Source organism: Bos grunniens, chromosome 25 (genome assembly GCF_055505025.1).
Source record: "Bos grunniens cultivar Pamir isolate PY7600 chromosome 25, Bosgru_T2T1.0, whole genome shotgun sequence".
NCBI classification, from domain to species: domain Eukaryota; kingdom Metazoa; phylum Chordata; class Mammalia; order Artiodactyla; family Bovidae; genus Bos; species Bos grunniens.
Window position 1 is genome coordinate 21559739 of NC_141189.1, and position 25038 is coordinate 21584776.

General features: G+C 47.8%; 1 protein-coding gene across 4 annotated transcripts in view; it reads left to right on the forward strand.

The window, feature by feature from the left end:
- The window catches only part of EARS2 (glutamyl-tRNA synthetase 2, mitochondrial), a 34264-nt gene that overhangs the window by 2686 nt on the left and 6540 nt on the right, over positions 1-25038 (forward strand). For 2 of the 4 annotated variants that reach the window (XM_086375315.1, XM_086375316.1), the window contains exons 2-8: positions 282-437; positions 10062-10251; positions 12808-13280; positions 14613-14721; positions 20961-21114; positions 21227-21357; positions 23363-24128. In XM_086375315.1, the coding sequence (XP_086231441.1) occupies positions 282-437; positions 10062-10251; positions 12808-13280; positions 14613-14721; positions 20961-21114; positions 21227-21357; positions 23363-24101 (1952 nt within the window). In that variant the 3' untranslated portion in view covers positions 24102-24128. Of the gene's footprint in view, positions 1-281; positions 438-10061; positions 10252-12807; positions 13281-14612; positions 14722-20960; positions 21115-21226; positions 21358-23362; positions 24129-25038 lie in introns of those variants that run through there. The other 2 variants (XM_086375318.1, XM_086375317.1) reach the window with 2 other exon arrangements.

The window sequence follows — 25038 nt, forward strand, 5'->3', positions numbered from 1 at the left end:
CTCAAGGCAAATCTCAGAGTAGAACGATGGGTGCGGGTGGGGAGACTGGAGCCATTTTACAAAATGATAAGCTCCAAAACCTGGGTGTTCTTCCATTTCTGGGATGAGGTAAATGAGTCAGCCACCCCAGTCCTCTTCTGTAACAGCCTGACTGCTGGAGAGATGGGACAGGAAGGGCCATTTCCTGGGCTTTGCTGTTCTTTGGGCCCTTTTATCACAAGCAGAATTGACTTGCCCTTCATCTTCCCCGTCTCATCTGGGCTGTCCCCTTCTTCCATCAGGCTTCTTGCACCTGGGTGGCCTCCGCACTGCCTTGTACAACTACATCTTTGCCAAGAAGCACCAAGGGAGCTTCATCCTGAGGCTGGAGGACACAGATCAGACCCGTCTTGTGCCTGGGGCAGCGGAGAATATTGAGGACATGCTCGAGTGGGCAGGTGAGGCTGTCAGGGAAAGGACCCTTCTCCGGGGAAGGAGCAAGGTTCTCCCAGGTGGTGCTAGTGGTGAAGAACCCATCTGCCAATGCTGGAATCACAAGAGACTCAGGTTCGATCCCTGGGTGGGGAAGATCCCCTGGAGGAGAGCCTGGCAACCCACTCCGATATTCTTGCCTGGAGAATCTCATGGACAGAGGAGCCTGGCCAGTTACAAGTCCACTGGGTCGCAAAGGGTCGGACATGACTGAGCAATTTAGCAAGCCAGAGAAGGAACAGGAGAAAGAGCCTGAAGGTCTTCTCATGGGGCCCAGGGTGGAGAACTTGAGAGTCCCCGGAAGAATGGGTACATTTGTGTTGTCTGGGGGGCAGGTACCACCCAGAAAGATACTGAAGTTCCCTGGGGTGGGGGGGGGGGGGGCGGCGGGGAAGCTCCAAGGCACTTCTGAGATTCTTGTTTTTATCTCGGAATCTTATCTCCTCCTGGGATTAGGCAGGAAACAGGCCAAGTGGAAGATGGACTGGGAGGCTCCATGGCTGTGAAGAGCCTGAGGAAGCGCCAGCTCTCTTTGGCCATGTGGGAATCCTGGCCCAGCTCCTCAAATCTTCCGATTTCCAGGAGGAGCCAGATGGCCAAGGTTTTTTGTTTTGGTTTTGGTTTTGATGAGTGCTTCCCATTGTCAAATCTGAACTCAGATGACACATTGTATGAGTCAGACAAAATGTGTGCAGCCTCTCAAGTCAGCCTCCCTGTGGGAAGTTTAATTCTGAAGCCAGCTAAGCTCGGGGAGGACAAAGAGGAGTGTGTGTATGTTCCCCGGGTCAGTTGCTGCCTACCTGTCAGAACAGGTATGGCTACTTAAGCTCCCAAAAATGCCCAAAACTCCAAGACTGTCTCGACAACGTGTGCTCTAATCTCAGGTAAATCATTAACTAAACTCTGGGTTACTGAAGAGCAAAAACTGATTTCATTTCTGTCCTCGACTGTAGAAGATTGTAGCAGAAACTTCCGTCGAGATTAGCTGAGTGAAAGAATTCATGCACCAAGGTCACTTCTGTGGTCCGGGTAGTATTCAAGCATAAAACCAAGACCCTGCCCTCAGTAAGTAGGGGAAGGCAGACTGAACAAAACAACCTGAATTCTAGGGACTTCCCTGGTGGTCCAGTGGTTAAGACTCCAAGCTCCCAGTGCCAGGGGCACGGGTTCCATGCCTGGTCAGGGAACTAAGGTGCCATGTGCCAGGTGGTAGGTGAGTTCACAGGTGACTTCATCCTTACTATGATATGAAGCAGTGATAAGTGCTGCAGAGAAAGGGGTACCAGGTGCCCAAACCAGCAGGGAGGGGTGGGTGCTCTTTGAGACAGGACAGACTTCCCCGAGGGGTGGACAGTAGCACAGAGACTTGCACAAAGTGAGAAGTTGGCGCCGTGGTTGCCTAGGGGGCAAGCTCAAAGCCCAGTGAGTAGCAGATGTAAAGGTCCTACAGAAGCTTAGTGCTGGGCATATTTGAGGAGCAGCAAGGGAGCCACAGTGGCCCAAGCACAGCGAGGAGACCAGCGAAAGTGAGAGTCGCTCAGTCCTGTCTGACTCTCTGCGATCCCATGGACTGTATAGTCCATGGAATTCTCCAGGCCAGAATACTGGAGTGGATAGCCTTTCCCTTCTCCAGGGGATCTTCCCAACCCAGGGATTGAACCCAGGTCTCCTGCATTCCAGGCAGCTTCTTTATAGCTGAGCCTCAAGGGAAGCCCAAGAATACTGGAGTGGGTAGCCTCTCCCTCCTCTAGTGTATCTTCCTGACAGGAATCGAACCAGAGTCTCCTGCATTGCAGACGGATTCTTTACCAACTGAGCTATCAGGGGAGACCAGGGGGCTTGGAAATGTGACGTGAGGACACAGTGATGGGCAAGAGATCATGATTGGCCATGTGTGGAGCACGTGCTCCACGTCCCACAGACTGTGCTAGCACAAGGGCGCTGGGATGAGCACGACTGATGCGTCCAGCCTCTTAGAGCCCTCGGCTCGGCCCAAGGGTATGACCGAAGCAGGCAGGGATCCACAGCCCAGGTGGGTAATTTCTGGATGTTCTTGCTTCAGGAGTTGACCTGTAATTTATATAATGTGAAGTTCACCATTTCAAAGTCGTCTTCAGTATATTCACTGTATTGTGCATCCATCACCCCTCTAATTCTAGAACATTTCCGTCAGCTCAAAATTGCAAACCAGTTAGCAGGCACTCCCCGTTCCTCCTTCCCTCCTGCCGTTGGCAACCACTAACCTCGGTCTGTGTGGTTTGCCTGTTTGAGACATTTCATTTTGTGACTGGCTTATACTTAGCATAAGGTTCATGTATGTTGCTGTTCGGTCACTAAGTCGTCGTGACTACGTGAACTGCAGCACTCCAGGTTCCCCTACCTTCCACTATCTCCCAGAGTTGCTCAGATTCATGTGCATTGAGTCAGTGACACTAGCTAACCATCTCAGCCTCTGCCACCCTCTTCTTCTTTGGTCTTCAATCTTCCCAGCATCTGGGTCTTTTCAGGTGAGTCACCTCTTCACCTAAGGTGGCCAAAGTATTGGAGCTTCAGCTTTAGCATCAGTCCTTCCAATGAGTATTCCGGGGTGATGTCCTTTAGAATTGACTGGTTTGATCTCCTTGCAGTCCCAGAGTGTAAGTGCTAGAGTCGTCTCTAGCACCACAGTTCAAAAGCATCAATTCTTTGTCATTCAGCCTTCTGGGCTTCCCTAGTCAGTAAAGAATCTGCCTGCAGTGCAGGAGACCCAGGTTTGACCCCCGAGTCAGGAAGATCCGTTGGAGAAGTAAATGCCAACCCACTCCAGGCAAGAATACTGGACAGAGGAGCCTGGCAGGCAACAGTTGGACCCAAGTGAGTGACTAAACCACCAACACCAGCCTTCTTTAGGGTCCAGTTCTCACAACCATACATGACCACTGGAGAAACCATAGCTTTGACTACACGGGCCTTTGTTGGCAAAGTGATGTCTCTGCTTTTTGATACAGTGTCTAGGTTTGTTATAACTTTCCTTCCAAGGAGCAAGCGTCTTTTAATTTCATGGCTACAGTCACCATCCACTGTGATTTTGGGGCCCAAGAAAATAAAAATCTTCACTGCTTTCACTTTTCCCCTTTCTATTTGCCATGACGTGATGGCCATCTGGTCCAGATGGCATGATCTTAGTTTTTTGAATGCTGAGTTTCAAAACAGCTTTTTCACTCTTCTCTTTCATCCTCATTAAGAGACTCTTTAGTTCCTCTTCACTTTCTGCCGTTAGAGTGGTATCTGTGTATCTGAGGTGTATCTGTGTATCTGAGGAATCCTGGCAATCTTGATTCCAACTTGTGATTCATCCAGCCTGGCATTTCGCATGATGTACCCTGCATATAAGTTAAACAAGCAGGGTGACAACATACAGCCTTGACGTACTCCTTTCCCAATTTGAAACCGGTCTGTTTTTCCATGTCCGGTTCTAACTGTTGGTTCTTGACCCCCATACAGGTTTCTCAGGAGACAGGTAAGGTGGTCTGGTACTCCCATCACTTTAAGAATTTACGATAGTTTGTTGTGATCCACACAGCTGAAGGCTTTAGCATAGTCAGTGAAGCTGAAGAAGATGTTTTTCTGGAATTCCCTTGCTATCTCTATGGTCTAATGAGTGCTGGCAATTTGATCTGGGTTCCTCTGCCTTTTCTAAACCCAGCTTGTATTAATACATCTGGAAGTTCTCGTTTCACATACTGCTGAAGCCTGCTGTTGCTTATTCGCTCAGTTGTGTCCAACTCTTTGTGACCCCATGGACTGTAGCCCACCAGGCTTCTCTGTCCATGGAATTCTCCAGACAAGAATACTGAAGTGGGTTGCCAGTTCCTTCTCTAGGGAATCTTCACAACCCAGGGATTGAACCTAAGTCTCCTGCGTTGTAGGCAGATTCTTTACCGTCTTAGCTACCAGATGGTAAAGCTAGGCTAAAGCCTAGCTTGAAGGATTTTCAGCGTAACCTTGCTAGCACATGAAATGACCACACTTGTGTGGTAGTTGAATATTCTTTGGGATTGCCTTTCTTTTGCATTGGAATGAAAACTGACCTTTTCCTGTCCTGTGGCCACTGCTGAGTTTTCCAAATTTGCTGTCATATGAGTACAGCACTTTAACGGCATCATCTTTTAGGATTCTAAATAGCTCAGCTGAAATTCTGTCATCTCCACAAGCTTTATTTGTAGTAATGCTTCCTAAGGCCCACTTGACTTCACACTCGAGGATGTCTGGCTCTAGGTGAGTGACCACACCATCGTGGTTATCCAGAGCATTAAGACCTTTTTTGTATAATTCTCCTGTGTATTCTTACCACCTCTTCTTAATCTCTCTCCTTCTGTTAGGTCCTTACTGTTTCTGTCCTTTATTGTCCCCGTCCCCATCCTTCATGAAACATTCTCTTGATATCTCCAGTTTTCTTGAAGAGATCTCTAGTCTTTCCCATTCTATTGTTTTCCTCTATTTCTTTGCGTCATTCATTTAAGAAGGCCTCCTTATCTCTCCTTGTTCTTCTCTGGAATTCTGCATTCAGTTGGATTTATCTTCCCTTTCTCCCTTGCCTTTTGCTTGTTTTCTTTCCTCAGGTATTTGTAAAACCTCCTCAGAAAACCACTTTGCCTTCTTACGTTTCTTTTTCTTTGGGATGGTTTTGGTCACTGCCTCCTGTACAATGTTAGGAACATCCATCCATAGTTCTTCAAGCACTCTGTCTACTAGATCTAATGCCTTGAATCTATTCATCACCTCCACTGTATAATCATAAGGGATTTGATTTAGGTCATACCTAAATCATCCCAAGATAGGCATAATAAAGGACAGAAATGGTAACGACGTAATAGAAGCAGAGGCAATCAAGAAAAGATGGAAAGAATACAGAGAACTCTACAAAAAAGATCGTAATGACCCAGATAACCAGAATGGTGTGTTCCCTCACTCACCTAGAGCCAGACATCCTGGAGTGTGAAGTCAAGTGGGTCTTTGGAAGCATTGCTGCCAATAAAGCTAGTGGAGGCAATGGAATCCTGTAAAGCTATTTAACTTCCTAAAAGATGGTGCTATTAAAGTGCTACAATGAATATGTCAGCAAATTTGGAAAACCCAACAGTGGCCACAGGACTGGAAAAGGTCAGTACTCATCCCAGTTCCCAGGAAGGGCAGTACTAAAGAATGTTCAGACCACCAGACAGTTGCACTCATCTCCCGTGCTAGTAAGGTTATCCTCAAAATCCTCAAGCTAGACTTCAGCATTATGTGAACCGAGAACTTCTAGATGTTAAAGCTGGGTTCAGAAAAGGCAGAGGAACCAGAGATCAAATTGCCAACATTCGCTGGATCATAGAGAAAGCAAGGGAATTCCAGAAAAACATCTACCTCTGTTTCATTGACTATGCTAAAGCCTTTGACTGTGTGGATTATCACAAAGTGTGGAAAACTTTTAAGGAGATGGGAATACCAGACTTTCTTACATGTCTCCTGAGAAACCTCTGTGTGGGTCAGGAAGCAAGTTAGAACCTTGTAAGGAACAACTGACTGGTTCAGGATTGAGAAAGAAGTACAACAAAGCTGTTTATTGTCACCCTGTTTAATAAACCTATACACAGAGCATATGATGCAAAATGTTGAACTGGATGAGTTAACACACTAGAATCAAGATTGCTGGGAGAAGTATTAACAACCTCAGTATGAGGATAACGTCACTCTAATGGCAGAAAGTGAAGAGGAACTAAAGAGCCTCTTGATGAGGGTGAAGAGAAGAGTGAAAAAGCCAGCTTAAAACTAAATATTATATTGAAAAAACTAAGATCATGGCATCCGGTCTCATCACTTCATGGCAGGTAGATGGGGGAAACGTGGAAGTAGTGACAGATTTCCTCTTCTTGGGCTCCAAAATCCCTGCAGATGATGACAGCAGCCATGAAATTAGAAGACAGTTGCTTCTTGGCAGAAAAGCTATGACAAACTTAGACAGTCTGTTAAAAAGGAGAGACGTCACTTGGCTAACAAAGACCGTATAGTCAAGGCTATGGTCTTTCCAATTATCATGTATGGATGTGACAGCTGTACCATAAAGAAGGCAGAGTGCCAAAGAATTGATGCATTTGGACTGTGGTGTGGAGAAGACTCTTGAGAGTCCCTTGGAAAGCAAGGAGATCAAACCAGTCGACCTTAAAGGAAATCAACCCTGAATACTCTTTGGAAGGACTGATGCTGAAGCTGAAGCTTCAATACTCTGGCCACCTGATATGAACAGCTGACTTTTGGGAGAGACCTTGATGGTGGGAAAGATTGAAGGCAGAAGCAGGAGAGGGCAACAGAGGATGAGATGGTTGAATGGGATCACCGATTCAGTGGACATGGTGAGATGGTGAGGGACAGGGAAGCCTTGTATGCTGCAGTCGCAAAGAGTCAGACAGCTTGGCAACTGAACAACAACAAAAAGCCTAGAGGTTTTCCCTGTTTTCTTCAATTTAAGCCTGAATTTTGCAATAAGGAGCTCATGATCTGAGCCACAGTCAGCTCCAGGTCTTGTTTTTTTCTGATGTATAGAGCTTTTCCATCTTCGGCTGCAAAGAACATAATCAATCTGATTTCGATATAGACCATCTGGTGATGTCCATATGTAAAGTCGTCTCTTGGGTTGTTGGAAGAGAGTGTTTGCTGTAATCAGCATGTTCTCTTGACAAAACTCTGTTAATGTTAGCCCTGATTCATTTTTGTACTCTGAAAGCAAACTTGCCTTGCCTGTTATTCTGGATATCTCCTTAATTCCTACTTTCGCCTTCCAATCTCCTAGGACGAAAAGGACATCTTTTTTTGGTGTTCGTCCTAGAAGATGTTGTAGGTCTTCATAGAACTGATCAGCTTCTTCTGCCTCAGTGGTTGGGGTGTACACTTGAATTAACTGTATGTTGCATGGTTTGCCTTGGAAACAAACTGAGATCATTCTGGCGTTTCTGAGATTGAATTCAAGTACTGCATTTTGTACTTTTTTGTTGACTATGAAGGCTACACCATTTCTTTTAAGGGATTCTTGCCCACAGTAGTAGATAAAATGGTTATATAAATTAAATTCACCCATTCCCATCCATTTTATTCACTGATTCCTAAAGATGCTGATGTTCACTCTTGACATCTCTTGCTTGACCACATCCAATTTACCTTGATTCATGGACCTAACATTCCAGGTTCCTCTGCAATATTGTTCTTTACAACATCAGACTTTGTTTTCACCACCAGACACATCCACAACTGAGCGTCGTTTCCGCTTTGGCCCAGCTGCTTTATTCTTTCTGGAGCTGTTAGTAATTGCCCTCTACCCTTCTGCAATAGCATATCGGATACTTACCAACTTGGGGGTGGGGTGGGGCTTATATCCTGGTATCATTTTTTTGACTTTTCATACCGCTCATGGGGTTCTCACGGCAAGAACACTGGAGTGGATTGCCATTTCCTCTTCCTGTAGCCCACGTTTTGTGAGAATTCTCCACTGTGACCTGTCTGTCTTGGGTGGTCCTGCACGGCCTGGCTCAGAGCTTCACTGAGGTACACGTGCCCCTTCTCCAGGACGAGGCTATGATCCCTGAAGGGGATGTTGCGGCATGTATGTTGTAGCGTGAATGAATTCTTTCCTTTTTATGACCAAACAATATTCATTATGTGGAGATACCACTTTTTGCTTATTCATTCGTCAGTGGTTGGGCATTTAGATTGTTTCTACATTTTGGATACGATGAGTCAAATTGCTATGAACGTTTACATACTGTTTCTTTTGTGCATCTAGTGGAGTCTCTCTTAAACCCTGGAGTGTGTACCAAATGTTGGACATGCTAACGTTAGCTCAAGAAGGAACCCCAGATGCACGTAACCTAGCCCCCCTTCTCTGACAAATGAAGCAATACCAATATCAACAGAACCAATGATACTGGCAGCCAGGACCTACTGAGAGCTGAGATATGCCAGGCAGGGCGCCGAGCCTTCCCACAGGCTGTCTTATTCCAGCTTCATCATGACCCTCAGGAGAAAGTAAATGTGTGTTATGTGTTTGTCAGTCAGTCGTATCTGACTTTTTGCGACCTCATGGACTGTAGCCGGCTCCTCCATCCGTGGGATTCTCCAGGCAAGAATACTGGAGTGGGTTGCCATTTCCTTTTCCAGGGGATCTTCCCAACGCAGGGATCAAACCCAGGTCTCCTGCATTGTAGGCAGACTCTCTATGGTTTGAGCCACCAGGGAAACCTAAGTAAATGTTTGTTTCCTGCTTTAAAAAGAGGAAACCGAGGCTCTACAAGGTGTCTTGCCTGGCCTTAGAGCTGGCCGGTGCCTTTGAGCCCAGGCTCCTCTACCTCCAGAGACTATGGGACATCGGGTGTGCAGGATTAACTCTGTCCTTAGCTTCCTAATTCATTTGAAAGCCCTCTGAGGACAGAAACACCATCATCTAGCTCTTCTGTGTCCCCTCTGCCTCTCCTGGAGGCATTTATAAGTGAAACCTATCCTTTGTGACCTGTGGAAACCAGACCTTGAGTTGGGGTTTGGGCTTATACTGGATCACGTTTGATCTAACAGCATATGTTGCAGCTTCCATGTTCAATATGGAAGCCATTGGGCTAAGCACTTTGTGAGCACTGGTGCATTTAAGTCTTGGTCACTCTGCACAGTAGACTCTTAGCTCCACTTTTCAGAGGAGGAAACCAAGGCGTAGGAAAGCTAAGGAGTGCAGGAGGCAGTCCACGGAGTGCTTGAGAGCACGGACTGGGGACGAGCTAGCCTGGCTTTGAATGTTGTTGTACCCACTTGTCCTTGGCCAGGTGACGTGACACAGCCTCTCGGTGCTCCTGTGTCCTCCTTTCTGAATGGGGTTCACAACAGCACCTACCAGGTTGGGTGGTTTGGAGCCTTAACAGTGATCACAGAATATAAAAGCAGCCTTGCAGGTTCATGGCACCACCCTTTGTCACAGAAGTCAGGGGCCAAGCCAGGAGTCCAGCTGGGCTGGATGAGCTGTCCCTGAGCCACACTGCTTCTCCTGAGTCCGCTGTGCCAGGGCAGGGCTGGTTTGTCCCTCTTCGGGGCAAGGATGGAGGGAGAGGATATGCCAAAGAGGGTGTGGATCAGGGAGCCGGTGCACCTCCATCCAACTGCTTACCCACCAGCCTCGTGACCTTAAGCGTTAATCCCTCTGTGCTTTACCTCTTCATCTGGAAAAGGGAAATTATAAGAGTGACGGCCTCATGGATTGTTGGGAGGATTAAAAGCTCTGCAATGTGTGTGAATTGCTCCTCTGGTGGCTCAGATGGTAAAGAATCCACCTGCAACGCAGGAGACCCAGGTTTGATCCCTGGGTTGGGAAGATCCCCCTGGAGAAGGGACCAACTCCAGTATTCTTGCCTGGAGAATCCCATGGACAGAAGAGCCTGGTAGGTTACACCTTGTGGGATCGCAGAGCCGGACACGACTGAGCAACTAACACCACCACCACCGGGGTGTGTGGAACGCTTGTAGCAGTGCCTGGGAACCTGTGCCATGTCTTTGGGGTCATTATCGTTTGGTGATTGCCTCTGCCTGTGTTCCAGGCGTTCCCCCGGACGAGAGCCCCCGGCGCGGAGGGCCTGCCGGGCCCTACCTTCAGTCTCAGCGGCTTGCGCTCTATGCCCAGGCCGCTGAAGCCCTGCTGAAGAGCGGTGCTGCGTACCCATGTTTCTGCTCACCCCAGCGGCTGGAGCTCCTGAAGAAGGAGGCCCTGAGGAACCGCCAGACGCCTCGGTGAGAGCCCCAGCCTGTCACTGTGCCTCCCCAGGGGTGGCTGTGTTCGTTCATTCCTGCTGCATAACAAATGACACCCAACCTACCTACCTCAGGGTTCTTCCAGGTCAGGAGTCTGGGCACAGCTTAGCTAGCTCCTTCAGCTCAGGATTTCTCAAAGCCGCCATCAGGGTCTAGGCCAGCCTTGCTGTTGCCTCGATTGCTGGGCTCGCCGAGGATCTACCTCCATCCCTCTCAGAGGCTGTTTCCTGGAGACAACAGTCCCAGCCAAGTGGGACTCTCTCTACGGGGCAGCTCACTGCTTGGCAGCTGGTGTTCCTTCAGGCGAGCCGGGGAGAAGGAGGTGGGCAGGGAGGGGAGCCAGCAGGGTGGAAGCTGCAGCCTCTGCGTCACCCAATCGAGGAAGTGACGTCTCGTGGCTGCGTTGTGCTCTGGTCACCAGAAGGAAGTCAGGAGGGCCACCCGCATTCCAGGGTGGGGAGGACACAAGACAGAAACACCAGGAGGAGTATCTCTGGGGCCGGGTCAGCTCTGCCTGCCGCACTGGGCCTCAGGCGTGTGAGGTCATTTAAATTCTCTCTTATTTGGGGACTTCCTGGTGGTCCGGTGGCTGAGATGCCGCACTCCCAATGCCGGGGGCCTGAGTTCAATCCCTGGTCAGGGAGCTGGATCCCACATGATGCAACTTCAGAGTTCACGTTGTTTAGTCGCTCAGTCGCATCCAACTTTTGCGACCCCATGATCTGTAGCCTGACCCCATGGACTGTAGCCTGCCAGGTTCCTCTGTCCATGCAGTTTCCCAGGAAAAAATACTGGAGTGGATTGCCATTTCCTTCTCCAGGGGATCTTCCCGACCCAGGGATCAAACCTGCGCTTCCGTGTCTCCTGCATCGCAGGTGGATTTTTTTTTTACTGCTGAGCCACCTAGGAAGAGCAAGAGTTCACATGCCACAACCGAAAAAAAAGATCCCGCGTGCTGGCACAGCCAAGTAAATGTTTTAAAATAATTCTCTCTTTTTAGATTAGTAAAATCTGTCTCATGTTCAGGAAGGTGTATATGCAAAGATCTGTCCCAGCCCTGACTCTGGCTCTCCAATTCCTTCTCCAGAGACAGTCCAAAGGTGTCTCCTGCAGAGACATGTAGTGCAGACCCTGATGAATGTGTGCCATTTCCCCTCCTTCTCTGCTCAATTGGTATCACACATATCGTATCATGCAGCTTATAGATGCCACTGACTGTGATGAAGATCAGTCTGTGTGAGTCCATAAATTTCCTTACGCTTGCAAACTATTCTGTCACAGGGCTGAGTCCTCACTCACTTCATCAGTTCCTTACTAATGAACATTCATGTTACCTCTAATCTTTTGTATTAAAAATTGAGGGTGCTGAGGAGCAATGTTGATGTCCATCATTTTGCATGTCTGTAGAGTGTGTGTGCTGGGTTACCTCCCTAGATTTGGAGTTTCAGGGTCAGTTTGCGGCTTTGATAGATACTGTATAGTGGCCCTTTATTAGCTTGTATTCAAGCTAATAGCATTGCATTCAAGTTCCAGTGTCAGTGAACTCTTTGGACACGGGCTTGGATATTCATACAAGGTCACGACATTCACTGCAGCATTGCTTTTTAAATCATAAACAGTCTTTTTGCCCTTTGACAGGTTATTTTTTTTAAATTACCATCATGCTCTGTCTTGGAATCCACGAAGCCATTTATGATTGAACATTTAGGTCAGTGTCAAGGACAGTGCTTTCAAGTGTTACATTTGTGTGTCAGGACACTTCTGGGAGCAAGTAACAAATACTCTGTTTAAAATGGACAAACTGGAGCTTCTCATACTTTAATGTGCAGAAGAATCACCTGAAGATCTAGTTAACAGGCAGCTTCTGATGTAGCAGGTCTGGGGAGGGGCTGAGATGCTGCATATCTGACAGGCTCCCAAGTGAGGCTGATGCTGGCGGTCCACAGACCACATTTGAGTAATCAGAGCATAGACCACGTAGACATTTGTCTTCTCATTCAGCCGGAGGTGTGGGACTCCAGGACGAAACCAGCAGCTCTGAGAAGGCGGGACTCTGTTGTTCTCTTTCTGCCTCCCTTGCTGCCTCCCTCCCTCAGTCAGTTCCAAGTGGCTGCTGCAGCTTGTGGCTCACTTGGAGAGAAAAATCTTTCCCAGAATCTTCATCATCCCCTACCTGCCAGGCGTACATCTCTTTGAATCTCAGTGACTAGAATGGTCCAGTGTGGACGGGTCAGTTGTATAGAGGAATAGGATTGCACACTTAGCAACACCCCTCGTGATTCACCCGCTTGGGTGACATTTGACAAGGAAGGATATCAAGCAAGGAAGAAAGGAAACAGACTTGAGCCTGCTGTGCTGTGTTATTACACTTAGTTCTCCCACACAACAACCTTATTATCCCCATTCAAGACTGAAGAAACTGCTGAGAGAGCTAAATGACCCGCCCAGGGTCACAGTTATCAGAGACACGGCTAAGGCTCACGCCCATCATCAGTGCTCTTAGTAACTCTTAGCTCCCGCTCTGCTTCCCAACAGGTATGACAATCGGTGCCGGAGCCTGAGCCAGGCGCAGGTGGCCCAGAAGCTGGCCACGGACCCCAAGCCTGCTATCCGCTTCCGCCTGGAGGGGGAGGCGCCAGCCTTCCAGGACTTGGTATACGGCTGGAATCGGCATGAGGTGGCCAGCGTGGAGGGGGACCCAGTCATCCTGAAGAGCGATGGCTTCCCCACGTACCACCTGGCCTCCGTGGTGGACGACCACCACATGGGCATCAGCCACGTGCTGCGGGGCTCCGAGTGGCTGGTGTCCACCTCCAAGCACCTGCTCCTCTACCAGGCCCTGGGCTGGCAGGCCCCACAGTTTGCCCACCTGCCTCTGCTCCTCAACAGGGATGGCAGCAAGCTGTCCAAGAGGCAAGGGGACATCTTCCTGGAGCATTTTGCTGCCACTGGCTTCCTGCCGGACGCCTTGCTCGACATCATCACCAACTGCGGTTCAGGGTTTGCAGGTACCCACTCCCCTGAGAGGTCCTGGCGGGACCATAGTTGTAAGGAGCTGGGGCCTTGGGTCAGGCTACCTGGCCTTCAGTCCCAGCTGTGCTGTCCAAAGGCTGTGTGATTTTTTTTTTTCTAGTTTATTTATTTTATTGTGGTTTGCGGGCTTCTCACTGTGGTGGCTTCTGTTGTTGAGGAGCACAGGCTCTTGGTACATGGGCTCAGTAGTTGTGGCGCACGGGCCCAGTTGCTCCGAGGCGTGTGGGATCATCCTAGATCAGGGGTCAAACTGGTGTCCCCTACATTGCAAGGTGAATTCTTAGACACTGGACCACCAGGGAAGCCATGGCTGTGTGATCTTATATGAGTTCTTTCTCTTTATTTGTCCACCATTTATTGAGCCAGTAATCTCTGGTCTCAAAGGAGCTTATGATCTGTGAGCCTTGGTTGCCTCATCTGTAAAATGGAGCTAATTAAGTGTCTTCCTCTCTGAGTTAAGTTCGGGTTCACTGAGCTCCTATGGGGCACCAGCACAGTATCTGCTACACGATAAGCACAAAAACCACAGATCCTGTGATTATTGCGGTTATTAGAGTAGAGTAAGTATGTACTCTGGGAGTATTACTAGTATTAGTGTGAGCCTAGTTTATTCCAAGCTTGACCCAAGACGTCAGGCCCACATCTTGATGACGCACAAAGTAGAATGACCTTTGGTCAGGGGTGGTTTCTGAAAACATGGCCATAAATAGTCTGCCTACTGCTTTTTCTGCTCTTGTCTTATTTAAGCCTTAAAATACCCATGAGAGGGATGTATTATCACCACTTTGTTAGAAGCTTATGAGGCCCAGAGAGGTTGAGTAACTCACCAGAGTGACACAGCTAGTGAAGGATGTGGCACAGGCGCAAAGCTGACCAGGAGGCCACTGACTGCGTGGGATGGAGCTGCGGCTCGAGGGAAGCAGCTCCTGGCTCAGCTTTCTCACTCTGGCTGCAGTTTGAAATCCCCCAGGAAGCTTGTAAAGTACACTTCTGCTCACACCCCATCTAAAACCAGTCACTCGGGATCCCTGGCGCATAGCCAGACAGTTGAGCAGGCTATTCTTGCAGCTCATGTCTTTGAGGGCAGTGAGGGTTGATTTGGGCAGATTTTATTTTCAAGCTTTCCCCCTTAGTGACAGAACCCTTTCTGCAAATGAAAGCTCATCCAGACCCTTGATACATAAAATGACTAGAAATCAAATCTGTTTGGTCACCCTTCCTTGTGATTGAAAATGCAATGGTGATGGGTGGTTTACAAGGGGAATGGGGTGTTGGAACACTGAGCAGCTGGGCCTCTTCACTTGCAGAGAACCAGATGGGCCGGACCTTGCCAGAGCTGATCACACAGTTTGACCTGAGCCGGGTCACCTGCCACTCAGCCCTGCTGGACCTGGAGAAGCTTCCGGAATTCAACAGGTGAGCGGGGAATCTGGAGCATTTGCCCCTGGGAGGAAAGGGCTCACCTGCTGATGCTGGGTCCTCATGGCAGATGTTTTAGTGGGGTCTGGAGTCACACTTGATTTTGACTGTGGTCTTAGGCGTCTAGTGCTGTGCGACCACAGGTAAGTCACCTAATCTCTTTGAGCCTCTGTTTCTTCTTCTCTAAAATGGGACTATTACCTTGTGACAACAACTCCTGCATGGTCTCTCCCTCCATCGGGCCAGATCCATGGTGCCAGACCCTAGCAGGCTCCTCCAGTACTGGAGGTGTAGAGGCGGCCTCAGAACTGAGAGCTCAGGGATCATGAGGCTGCCTGCCTTGGCCTCGGAGCACTGTCGGGGTGATGGGGCAGAGGCCAAAGGAGTGGCCCCTCTATCAGCCACTCTGGGGAACAGGGATCCAGCAAAGAGAGGTGTCACGTATCTGGGTTTGTTTGCTGTTCTGTTCCATGACCAGCCCCAGGTTCTGGGCTCATGTGAAGGCTGGAATGGTAATACATTTTTTTAACTTGCTGAGAATTTTTTTAAAAAATGGGGCCAATAATAGTACTGGCCTTGTGCCACTGTTCAGTTAAATTAAGCCTCAAGCTATTTTGCACAGAGAAAGTGCTCAGTAAGATGGCAGGTTTGTTCTTTGTCATCAGTGTTACGCTTGATCAGCCTCTCCCCAACCTAGCCAGGACAGTGAGTGAGTGCTGTCTCTTGCCATGTTTTTCACATCTCAAGTAGTTCTTCCCTCTGAGGGTTTCCCTGGTGAGTCGGTGATAAAGAACCCGCCTGCCAACTCAGGAGACACGAGTTCAATCCCTGGGTTGGGAAGATCCCCTGGAGAGGGAAATGGCAACCCATTCCAGTATTCTTGCCTGGGAAATCCCATGGACAGAAGAGCCTGGTGGGCTATAGTCCATGGGGTTGCAAAAGAATCAGACACGACTTAGAGACTGAACAACACCACCACAACTTCTCTCTGAAACCTCCAGCCACAGTTACAGTTTGGATCCCTGTTGCCATATCTTGGGCTAAGGGCATTAGTGGGAAAGCCAACGGACGGGTCTGTAGTTAGGGGGGCTGGGACTCCTAGATGCCTCCTCTTGAGCTGGTTTGGGGACAGGCTTTCAGTATTTTACTTGCGTGAGCCCAGGGGGTTCACATCAACTGCATTTGCCTCAAGGATGTTACTTCCCCCATAAGTTGGGGTCACTTGTATGATTTTGCCCTGTTGTGCATTTAACAAGAGCAAGATGTCAAGAAGTTAAATGATGAGGCAGGTTCAAGTTCATACTGTCAGAACAGATTAGATCAGATCAGTCACTCAGTTGTGTCCGACTCTTTGCCACCCCGTGAATCGCAGCACGCCAGGCCTCCCTGTCCATCACCAACTCCTGGAGTTCACTCAGACTCATGTCCATGAAGTCAGTGATGCCATCCAGCCATCTCATCCTCTGTCGTCCCCTTCTCCTCTTACCCTCAATCCCTCCCAGCATCAGAGTCTTTTCCAGTGAGTCTACTCTTCGCATGAGGTGGCCAAAGTACTGGAGTTTCAGCTTTAGCATCATTCCTTCCAAAGAAATCCCAGGGCTGATCTCCTTTAGAATGGACTGGTTGGATCTCCTTGCAGTCCAAGGGACTCTCAAGAGTCTTCTCCAACACCACGGTTCAAAAGCATCAATTCTTTGCCACTCAGCCTTCTTCACAGTCCAACTCTCACATCCATACATGACCACAGGAAAAACCATAGCCTTGACTAGACGGACCTTTGTTGGCAAAGTAATGTCTCTGCTTTTGAATATGCTATCTAAGTTGGTCATAACTTTCCTTCCAAGGAGTGTCTTTTAATTTCATGGCTGCAGTCACCATCTGCAGTGATTTTGGAGCCCAAAAAATAAAGTCTGACACTGTTTCTACAGTTTCCCCATCTATTTCCCATGAAGTGATGGGACTGGATGCCATGATCTTCGTTTTCTGAATGTTGAGCTTTAAGCCAGCTTTTTCACTCTCCACTTTCACCTTCATCAAGAGGCTTCTTAATTCCTTTTCACTTTCTGCCGTAAGGGTGGTGTCATCTGCATATCTGAGGTTATTGATATTTATCCTGGCAGTCTTGATTCCATCTTGTGTTTCTTCCAGTCCACCGTTTCTCATGATGTACTCTGCATATAAGTTAAATAAACAGAGTGACAATATACAGCCTTGACATACTCCTTTTCCTATTTGGAACCAGTCTGTTGTTCCATGTCCAGTTCTAACTGTTGCTTCCTGACCTGCATACAGATTTCTCAAGAGGCAGATCAGGTGGTCTGGTATTCCCATCTCTTTCAGAATTTTCCACAGTTTATTGTAATCCACACAGTCAAAGGCTTTGGCGTAGTCAATAAGGCAGAAATAGATGTTTTTCTGGAACTCTCTTGCTTTTTCCATGATCCAGCAGATGCTGGCAATTTGATCTCTGGTTCCTCTGCCTTTTCTAAAACCAGCTGGAACATCAGGAAGTTCACGGTTCACATATTGCTGAAGCCTGGCTTGGAGAATTTTGAGCATTAGTTTACTAGCGTGTGAGATGAGTGCAATTGTGTGGTAGTTTGAGCATTCTTTGGCATTGCCTTTCTTTGGGATTGGAATGAAAACTGACCTTTTCCAGTCCTGTGGCCACTGCTGAGTTTTCCAAATTTGCTGGCATATTGAGTGCAGCACTTTCACAGCATCATCTTTCAGGATTTGAAATAGCTCAACTGGAATTCCATCACCTCCACTAGCTTTGTTCGTAGTGATGCTTTCTAAGGCCCACTTGACTTCACATTCCAGGATGTCTGGCTCTAGGTCAGTGATCACACCATTGTGATTATCTGGGTCATGAAGATCTTTTTTGTACAGTTCTTCTGTGTAATCTTGCCATCTCTTTTTAGTATCTTCTGCTTTTGTTAGGTCCATACCATTTCTGTCCTTTATCGAGCTCATCTTTGCATGAAATGTTCCTTTGGTATCTCTGATTTTCTTGAAGAGATCTCTAGTCTTTCCCATTCTGTTGTTTTCCTCTATTTCTTTGCATTGATCTCTGAAGAAGGCTTTCTTATCTCTTCTTGCTATTCTTTGGAACTCTGCATTCAGATGTTTATATCTTTCCTTTTCTCCTTTGCTTTTCGCTTCTCTTCTTCTCACAGCTATTTATAAGGCCTCCCCAGACAGCCATTTTGCTTTTTTGCATTTCTTTTCCATGGGGATGGACAGGGATGGACATGGTCTTGATCCCTGTCTCCTGTACAATGTCACGAACCTCGTTCCACAGTTCATCAGGCACTCTGTCAGATCTAGGCCCTTAAATCTATTTCTCACTTCCACTGTATAATCATAAGGGATTTTATTTAGGTCATACCTGAATGGTCTAGTGGTTTTCCCTACTTTCTTCAATTTAAGTCTGAATTTGGCAATAAGGAGTTCATGGTCTGAGCCACAGTCAGCTCCCGGTCTTGTTTTTGCTGACTGTATAGAGCTTCTCCATCTTTGGCTGCAAAGAATATAATCAATCTGATTTTGGTGTTGACCATCTAGTGATGTCCATGTATAGAGTCTTCTCTTGTGTTGTTGGAAGAGGGTGTTTGTTATGACCAGTGCATTTTCTTGGCAAAACTCTATTATTCTTTGCCCTGCTTCATTCCGTATTCCAAGGCCAAATTTGCCTGTTACTTCAGGTGTTTCTTGACTTCCTACTTTTGCATTCCAGTCCCCTATAATGAAAAGGACATCTTTTTTGGGTGTTAGTTCTAAAAGGTCTTGGAGGTCTTCATAGAACCGTTCAACTTCAGCTTCTTCAGTGTTATTGGTTGGGGCATAGACTTGGATTACTGTGATATTGAATGGTTTGCCTTGGAAACGAACAGAGATCATTCTGTCGTTTTTGAGATTGCATCAAAGTACTGCATTTCGGACTCTTTTGTTGACCATGATGGCTACTCCATTTCTTCTGAGGGATTCCTGCCTGCAGTAGTAGATATAATGGTCATCTGAGTTAAATTCACCCATTCCAGTCCATTTCAGTTCGCTGATTCCTAGAATGTCGACGTTCACTCTTGCCATCTCTTGTTTGACTACTTCCAATTTGCCTTGATTCATGGACCTGACATTCCAGGTTCCTATGCAATATTGCTCTTTACAGCATCGGGCCTTGCTTCTATCACCAGTCACATCCACAGCTGGGTATTGTTTTTTCTTTGGCTCCATCCCTTCATTCTTTCTGGAGTTATTTCTACACTGATCTCCAGTAGTATATTGGGCACCTACTGACCTGGGGAGTTTCTCTTTCAGTATCCTATCATTTTGCCTTTTCATACTGTTCATGGGGTTCTCAAGGCAAGAATACTGAAGTGGTTTGCCATTCCCTTCTCCAGTGGACCACATTCTGTCAGATCTCTCCACCATGACCTGCCCATCTCGGGTTGCCCCACGGGCATGGCTTAGTTTCATTGAGTTAGACAGGGCTGTGGTCCTAGTGTGATTAGATTGACTAGTTTTCTGTGAGTATGGTTTCAGTGTGTCTGCCTTCTGATGCCTTCTTGCAACACCTACTGTAGTGGTGTGTATTTCTGCTTTTGTTTATTTGGGGGGTGGGGGAGTGGGGAGGGATGCTGCAAGGCTTGTGGGATCACAGTTCCCCGACCAGGGATTGAACCCAAGCCATGGCAGTGAAAGCGCTGAGTCCTATAACCACTGGACCACCTGGACCACCGCACAACTCCCACTGGGCATCTCTTGCATGGGACATTCAGGAACAAGTGCAACATGCACGTTGAATGCAGCTTGTATACCACCTTTCTTATAGAGAAAGTAACATCCTGGGGAGAAATGGGGTCAGAACAGACGATACTTGGTGACCCATTCCAGTCCTCCCCAAAGCACGAGGGGAGTCCGAGGAAGATGGCTGTGGCTTTTGCTTGCAGTTGAAGCCTGCAGGTTTCATACAGCTGAAGCTGTTCGCTTTAGGTAGCTCTGTAATCAAGCCGCTGCTATGACTCTTTCAGAAGCAGTACTAGAGATAGTGGTGCTGGGGACTTGGTGAAGGTAGTGATAATAACTGACGTTTCTCTAGCATGTGCTGTGTCCCAGGCGTGGATCCCTGGACCTTACGTGGATTATCTCAAGCATGGCCACTAGGGTCTCTTGATTTCTTTCTTCCCGCTGCCTTGTCTAGTTACAGAGGTCGTAGAAATAGCTTTAGTACAATTTCATGTGATTTCTCTTCATTTGTTTTGCTGTGCCTGGCAGGCAGTATGTGGGATCTTAGTTCCTTGACCAGGGATGGAACCTGTGCCCCCTGCAGTGGAAGCGTGGAATCCTAACCACTGGACCACCACCAGGGAATTCCCTTCATTCATTTTAGAAACTAATGTTTTGGGGCCACGGCATCCTCCGGATTGCTTCCCAGAGGGTCTTGTCCTTCCACCCTCTGCCTCACCTAAGCCTCTGTTCAGATTCCCGGCCCGTCTCCAGCTCCCAGACATGGCGGCCACACTGGCCTTGTGCTCAGTGTACACAGACAGCCCCTCCTTTACTCCGCCCAGCGCCCTGTGAGTGAGGCTCCGTTGTCCCCATGGTAACAGAGGAGCATCCTGAGCCCTGTGTGCTCTGAGCAGTGAGTGCATCCCACTGCTGCAGATGTCTGGCAAGGCTGGCTTCACTCACAGGCCTGCCCGATCTCAGAGCTCATGAGATGGTCACCCATCCCTTGCTGCCTGCCTTTCTTCTACACCAAGGACAGGAGGGCACGCACCTCCAGAATGGCCTTCGACCCTGTGCTGTTCATGCCCTGGGGTCCCTCCAGTCCTGCCAGGGACAGGGTGAGGGCAGCCCGGGGACTGAGGACCGACAGGGCCTGGTTTGAAGCTTGGAGTCTTAGAGGCTCTGCTGCTTCTGAAGCAGGGAACAAGGTGGTTAGAAGAATTCTGAAAAGGAGAAAATTTGACCTGACAGCAAAACTTGAGCTTTTTAACTGAGTCCTGAATTCAAATGATAGCTCAGGGGAGGGCAGTGGGCCAGGTGAGATGCACTGGGGAGCTGAGTCATGGGCAGACTGTCGGGAGTCTCCCCGCTGCTCCATCCCGGCTGGAGGGAGAGCATCCCCTGGAAGGAGTCATTCTGCAAAGCCCACCCGCTCCCCTGGGGAGGAGGGTTTTGGCAGGGCTGGGGGTGGCCGCAGCAGCATGGTCCCTTGGCTTCTCCTGCAGGCTGCACCTCCTCCGGCTGGTGGGCGACGAGACGCAGAGATGCCAGCTGGTGGGCCAGCTGCAGGTGCTCGTGGAGGAGGCATTTGGGAGTCAGCTGCAGGACAGAGAAGTGCTAGACCCAGCCTACATGGAGAGGATCATCCTGCTGAGACAGGTGAGTCAGGAGCCTGGAGACCGAGGGAGCAGGTGGCGCCCCACTCCTCCCCCTTCCCATGTCAGGATCCCCTCCAACTCCCAGTGCATTCAGTGACCACCTCTCTCCCCAGGGTCACATTTGCCGCCTGCAAGATCTGATCTCCCCAGCGTATTCCTACCTGTGGACCCGCCCTGCGGTGGGTCGAGCACAGCTGGGTGCCATCTCAGAGAAGGTGGACATCATTGCCAAGCGTGTGCTGGGGTGAGTTCCCACAGGTGGAGCTCGGGGTCTGCACCTGCCTCCCCTGTCTCCCTCCCAGGGCCCTCTCCACTCCAGGACTTGGCGGTCAGGCCTGCAGTCTGGCGCCAGAGCTAGCGAGAGGTCTCAGTGAGAGGGTCACTCATGGCACTGAGAAGCCCAGGCTCCCCCGGAAGATTCAGTGGTTCTGGCTCCAGGATTAGACCCACCTGGGTGCCATTGCAGCTCAGCCACTCACTGACCCAGTTAATTAAGTTGATGCAAAAGTAATTACGGTTTCACACTCTGAAATCATTATCACATCAGATCAGTCGCTCAGTTGTGTCCGACTCTTTGTGACCCCATGAATCGCAGCACTCCAGGCCTCCCTGTCCATCACCAACTCCCGGAGTTCACTCAGACTCATGTCCATTGAGTCAATGATGCCATCCAGCCATCTCATCCTCTGTCGTCCCCTTCTCCTCCTGCCCCCAATCCCTCCCAGCATTAGCGTCTTTTCCAATGAGTCAGCTCTTCACATGAGGTGGCCAAAGTACTGGAGTTTCAGCTTTAGCATCATTCCTTCCAAAGAAATCCCAGGGCTGATCTCCTTCAGAATGGACTGGTTGGATCTCCTTGCAGTCCAAGGGACTCTCAAGAGTCTTCTCCAACACCACAGTTCAAAAGCATCAATTCTTCGGCGCTCAGCCTTCTTCACAGTCCAACTCTCACATCCATACATGACCACAGGAAAAACCATAGCCTTGACTAGACGGACCTTTGTTGGCAGAGTAATGTCTCTGCTTTTGAATATGCTATCTAGGTTAGTCATAACTTTCCTTCCAAGGAGTAAGCGTCTTTTAATTTCATGGCTGCAGTCACCATCTGTAGTGATTTTGGAGCCCAGAAAAATAAAGTCTGACACTGTTTCTACTGTTTCCCCATCTATTTCCCATGAAGTGATGGGACCGGATGCCATGAACTTTGTTTTCTGAATGTTGAGCTTTAAGCCAGCTTTTTCACTCTCCACTTTCACCTTCATCAAGAGGCTTCTTAATTCCTTTTCACTTTCTGCCGTAAGGGTGGTGTCATCTGCATATCTGAGGTTATTGATATTTATCCTGGCAGTCTTGATTCCAGCTTGTGTTTCTTCCAGTCCAGCGTTTCTCATGATGTACTCTGCATATAAGTTAAATAAACAGAGTGACAATATACAGCCTTGACATACTCCTTTTCCTATTTGGAACCAGTCTGTTGTTCCATGTCCAGTTCTAACTGTTGCTTCCTGACCTGCATACAAATTTCTCAAGAGGCAGATCAGGTGGTCTGGTATTCCCATCTCTTTCAGAATTTTCCACAGTTTATTGTAATCCACACAGTCAAAGGCTTTGGCGTAGTCAATAAAGCAGAAATAGATGTTTTTCTGGAACTCTCTTGCTTTTTCCATGATCCAGTGGATGCTGGCAATTTGGTCTCTGGTTCCTCTGCCTTTTCTAAAACCAGCTGGAACATCAGGAAGTTCACGGTTCACATATTGCTGAAGCCTGGCTTGGAGAATTTTGAGCATTAGTTTACTAGCGTGTGAGATGAGTGCAATTGTGTGGTAGTTTGAGCATTCTTTGGCATTGCCTTTCTTTGGGATTGGAATGAAAACTGACCTTTTCCAGTCCTGTGGCCACTGCTGAGTTTTCCAAATTTGCTGGCATATTGAGTGCAGCACTTTCACAGCATCATCTTTCAGGATTTGAAATAGCTCAACTGGAATTCCATCACCTCCACTAGCTTTGTTCGTAGTGATGCTTCCTAAGGCCTACTTGACTTCACATTCCAGGATGTCTGGCTCTAGGTCAGTGATCACACCATTGTGATTATCTGGGTCGTGAAGATCTTTTTTGTACAGTTCTTCTGTGTATTCTTGCCACCTCTTCTTAATATCTTCTGCTTTTGTTAGGTCCATACCATTTCTGTCCTTTATCAAGCCCATCTTTGCATGAAATATCACAGTAATCCAAGTCTGTGCCCCAACCAGGAACGCTGAAGAAGCTGAACTTGAACGGTTCTATGAAGACCTCCAAGACCTTTTAGAACTAACACCCAAAAAAGATGTCCTTTTCATTATAGGGGACTGGAATGCAAAAGTAGGAAGTCAAGAAACACCTGAAGTAACAGGCAAATTTGGCCTTGGAATACGGAATGAAGCAGGGCAAATAGAGTTTTGCCAAGAAAATGCACTGGTCATAGCAAACACCCTCTTCCAACAACACAAGAGAAGACTCTACACATGGACATCACCAGATGGTCAACACCAAAATCAGATTGATTATATTCTTTGCAGCCAAAGATGGAGAAGCTCTATACAATCAGCAAAAACAAGACCAGGAGCTGACTGTGGCTCAGACCATGAACTCCTTATTGCCAAATTCAGACTTAAATTGAAGAAAGTAGGGAAAACCACTAGACCATTCAGGTATGATCTAAATCAAATCCCTAATGATTATACAGTGGAAGTGAGAAATAGATTTAAGGGCCTAGATCTGATAGATAGAGTGCCTGATGAACTATGGAATGAGGTTCGTGACATTGTACAGGAGACAGGGATCAAGACCATCCCCATGGAAAAGAAATGCAAAAAAGCAAAATGGCTGTCTGGGGAGGCCTTACAAATAGTCATCTGCATATCTGAGGTTATTGATATTTCTCCCGGCAATCTTGATTCCAGTTTGTGTTTCTTCCATTCCAGCGTTTCTCATGATGTACTCTGCATATAAGTTAAATAAACAGAGTGACAATATACAGCCTTGACATACTCCTTTTCCTATTTGGAACCAGTCTGTTGTTCCATGTCCAGTTCTAACTGTTGCTTCCTGACCTGCATACAAATTTCTCAAGAGGCAGATCAGGTGGTCTGGTATTCCCATCTCTTTCAGAATTTTCCACAGTTTATTGTAATCCACACAGTCAAAGGCTTTGGCGTAGTCAATAAGGCAGAAATAGATGTTTTTCTGGAACTCTTGCTTTTTCCATGATCCAGCAGATGCTGGCAATTTGATCTCTGGTTCCTCTGCCTTTTCTAAAACCAGCTGGAACATCAGGAAGTTCACGGTTCACATATTGCTGAAGCCTGGCTTGGAGAATTTTGAGCATTAGTTTACTAGTGTGTGAGATGAGTGCAACTGTGTGGTAGTTTGAGCATTCTTTGGCATTGCCTTTCTTTGGGATTGGAATGAAAACTGACCTTTTCCAGTCCTGTGGCCACTGCTGAGTTTTCCAAATTTGCTGGCATATTGAGTGCAGCACTTTCACAGCATCATCTTTCAGGATTTGAAATAGCTCAACTGGAATTCCATCACCTCCACTAGCTTTGTTCGTAGTGATGCTTTCTAAGGCCCACTTGACTTCACATTCCAGGATGTCTGGCTCTAGGTCAGTGATCACACCATCGTGATATATCCAGGCTCAAACACATCTTCATTCATCAAAATTGGAACCATATAATTAACGCATTTTTGCCAACGAGAAATAAGTTTGCTTATTCCTGGAGCATAAAAATCTATGCTTCGGGATAGAAAGTGATGTATAACAAAACCACATTTATTTAAGAATCTATTCCACTATCACATGGCAAAGTTCAATAAAGCAAAACTGTTAATTACTTTAGCACCAACCTAATAGTTCACCTGCCAGGCGACTTCAGTTTGTCCAGTT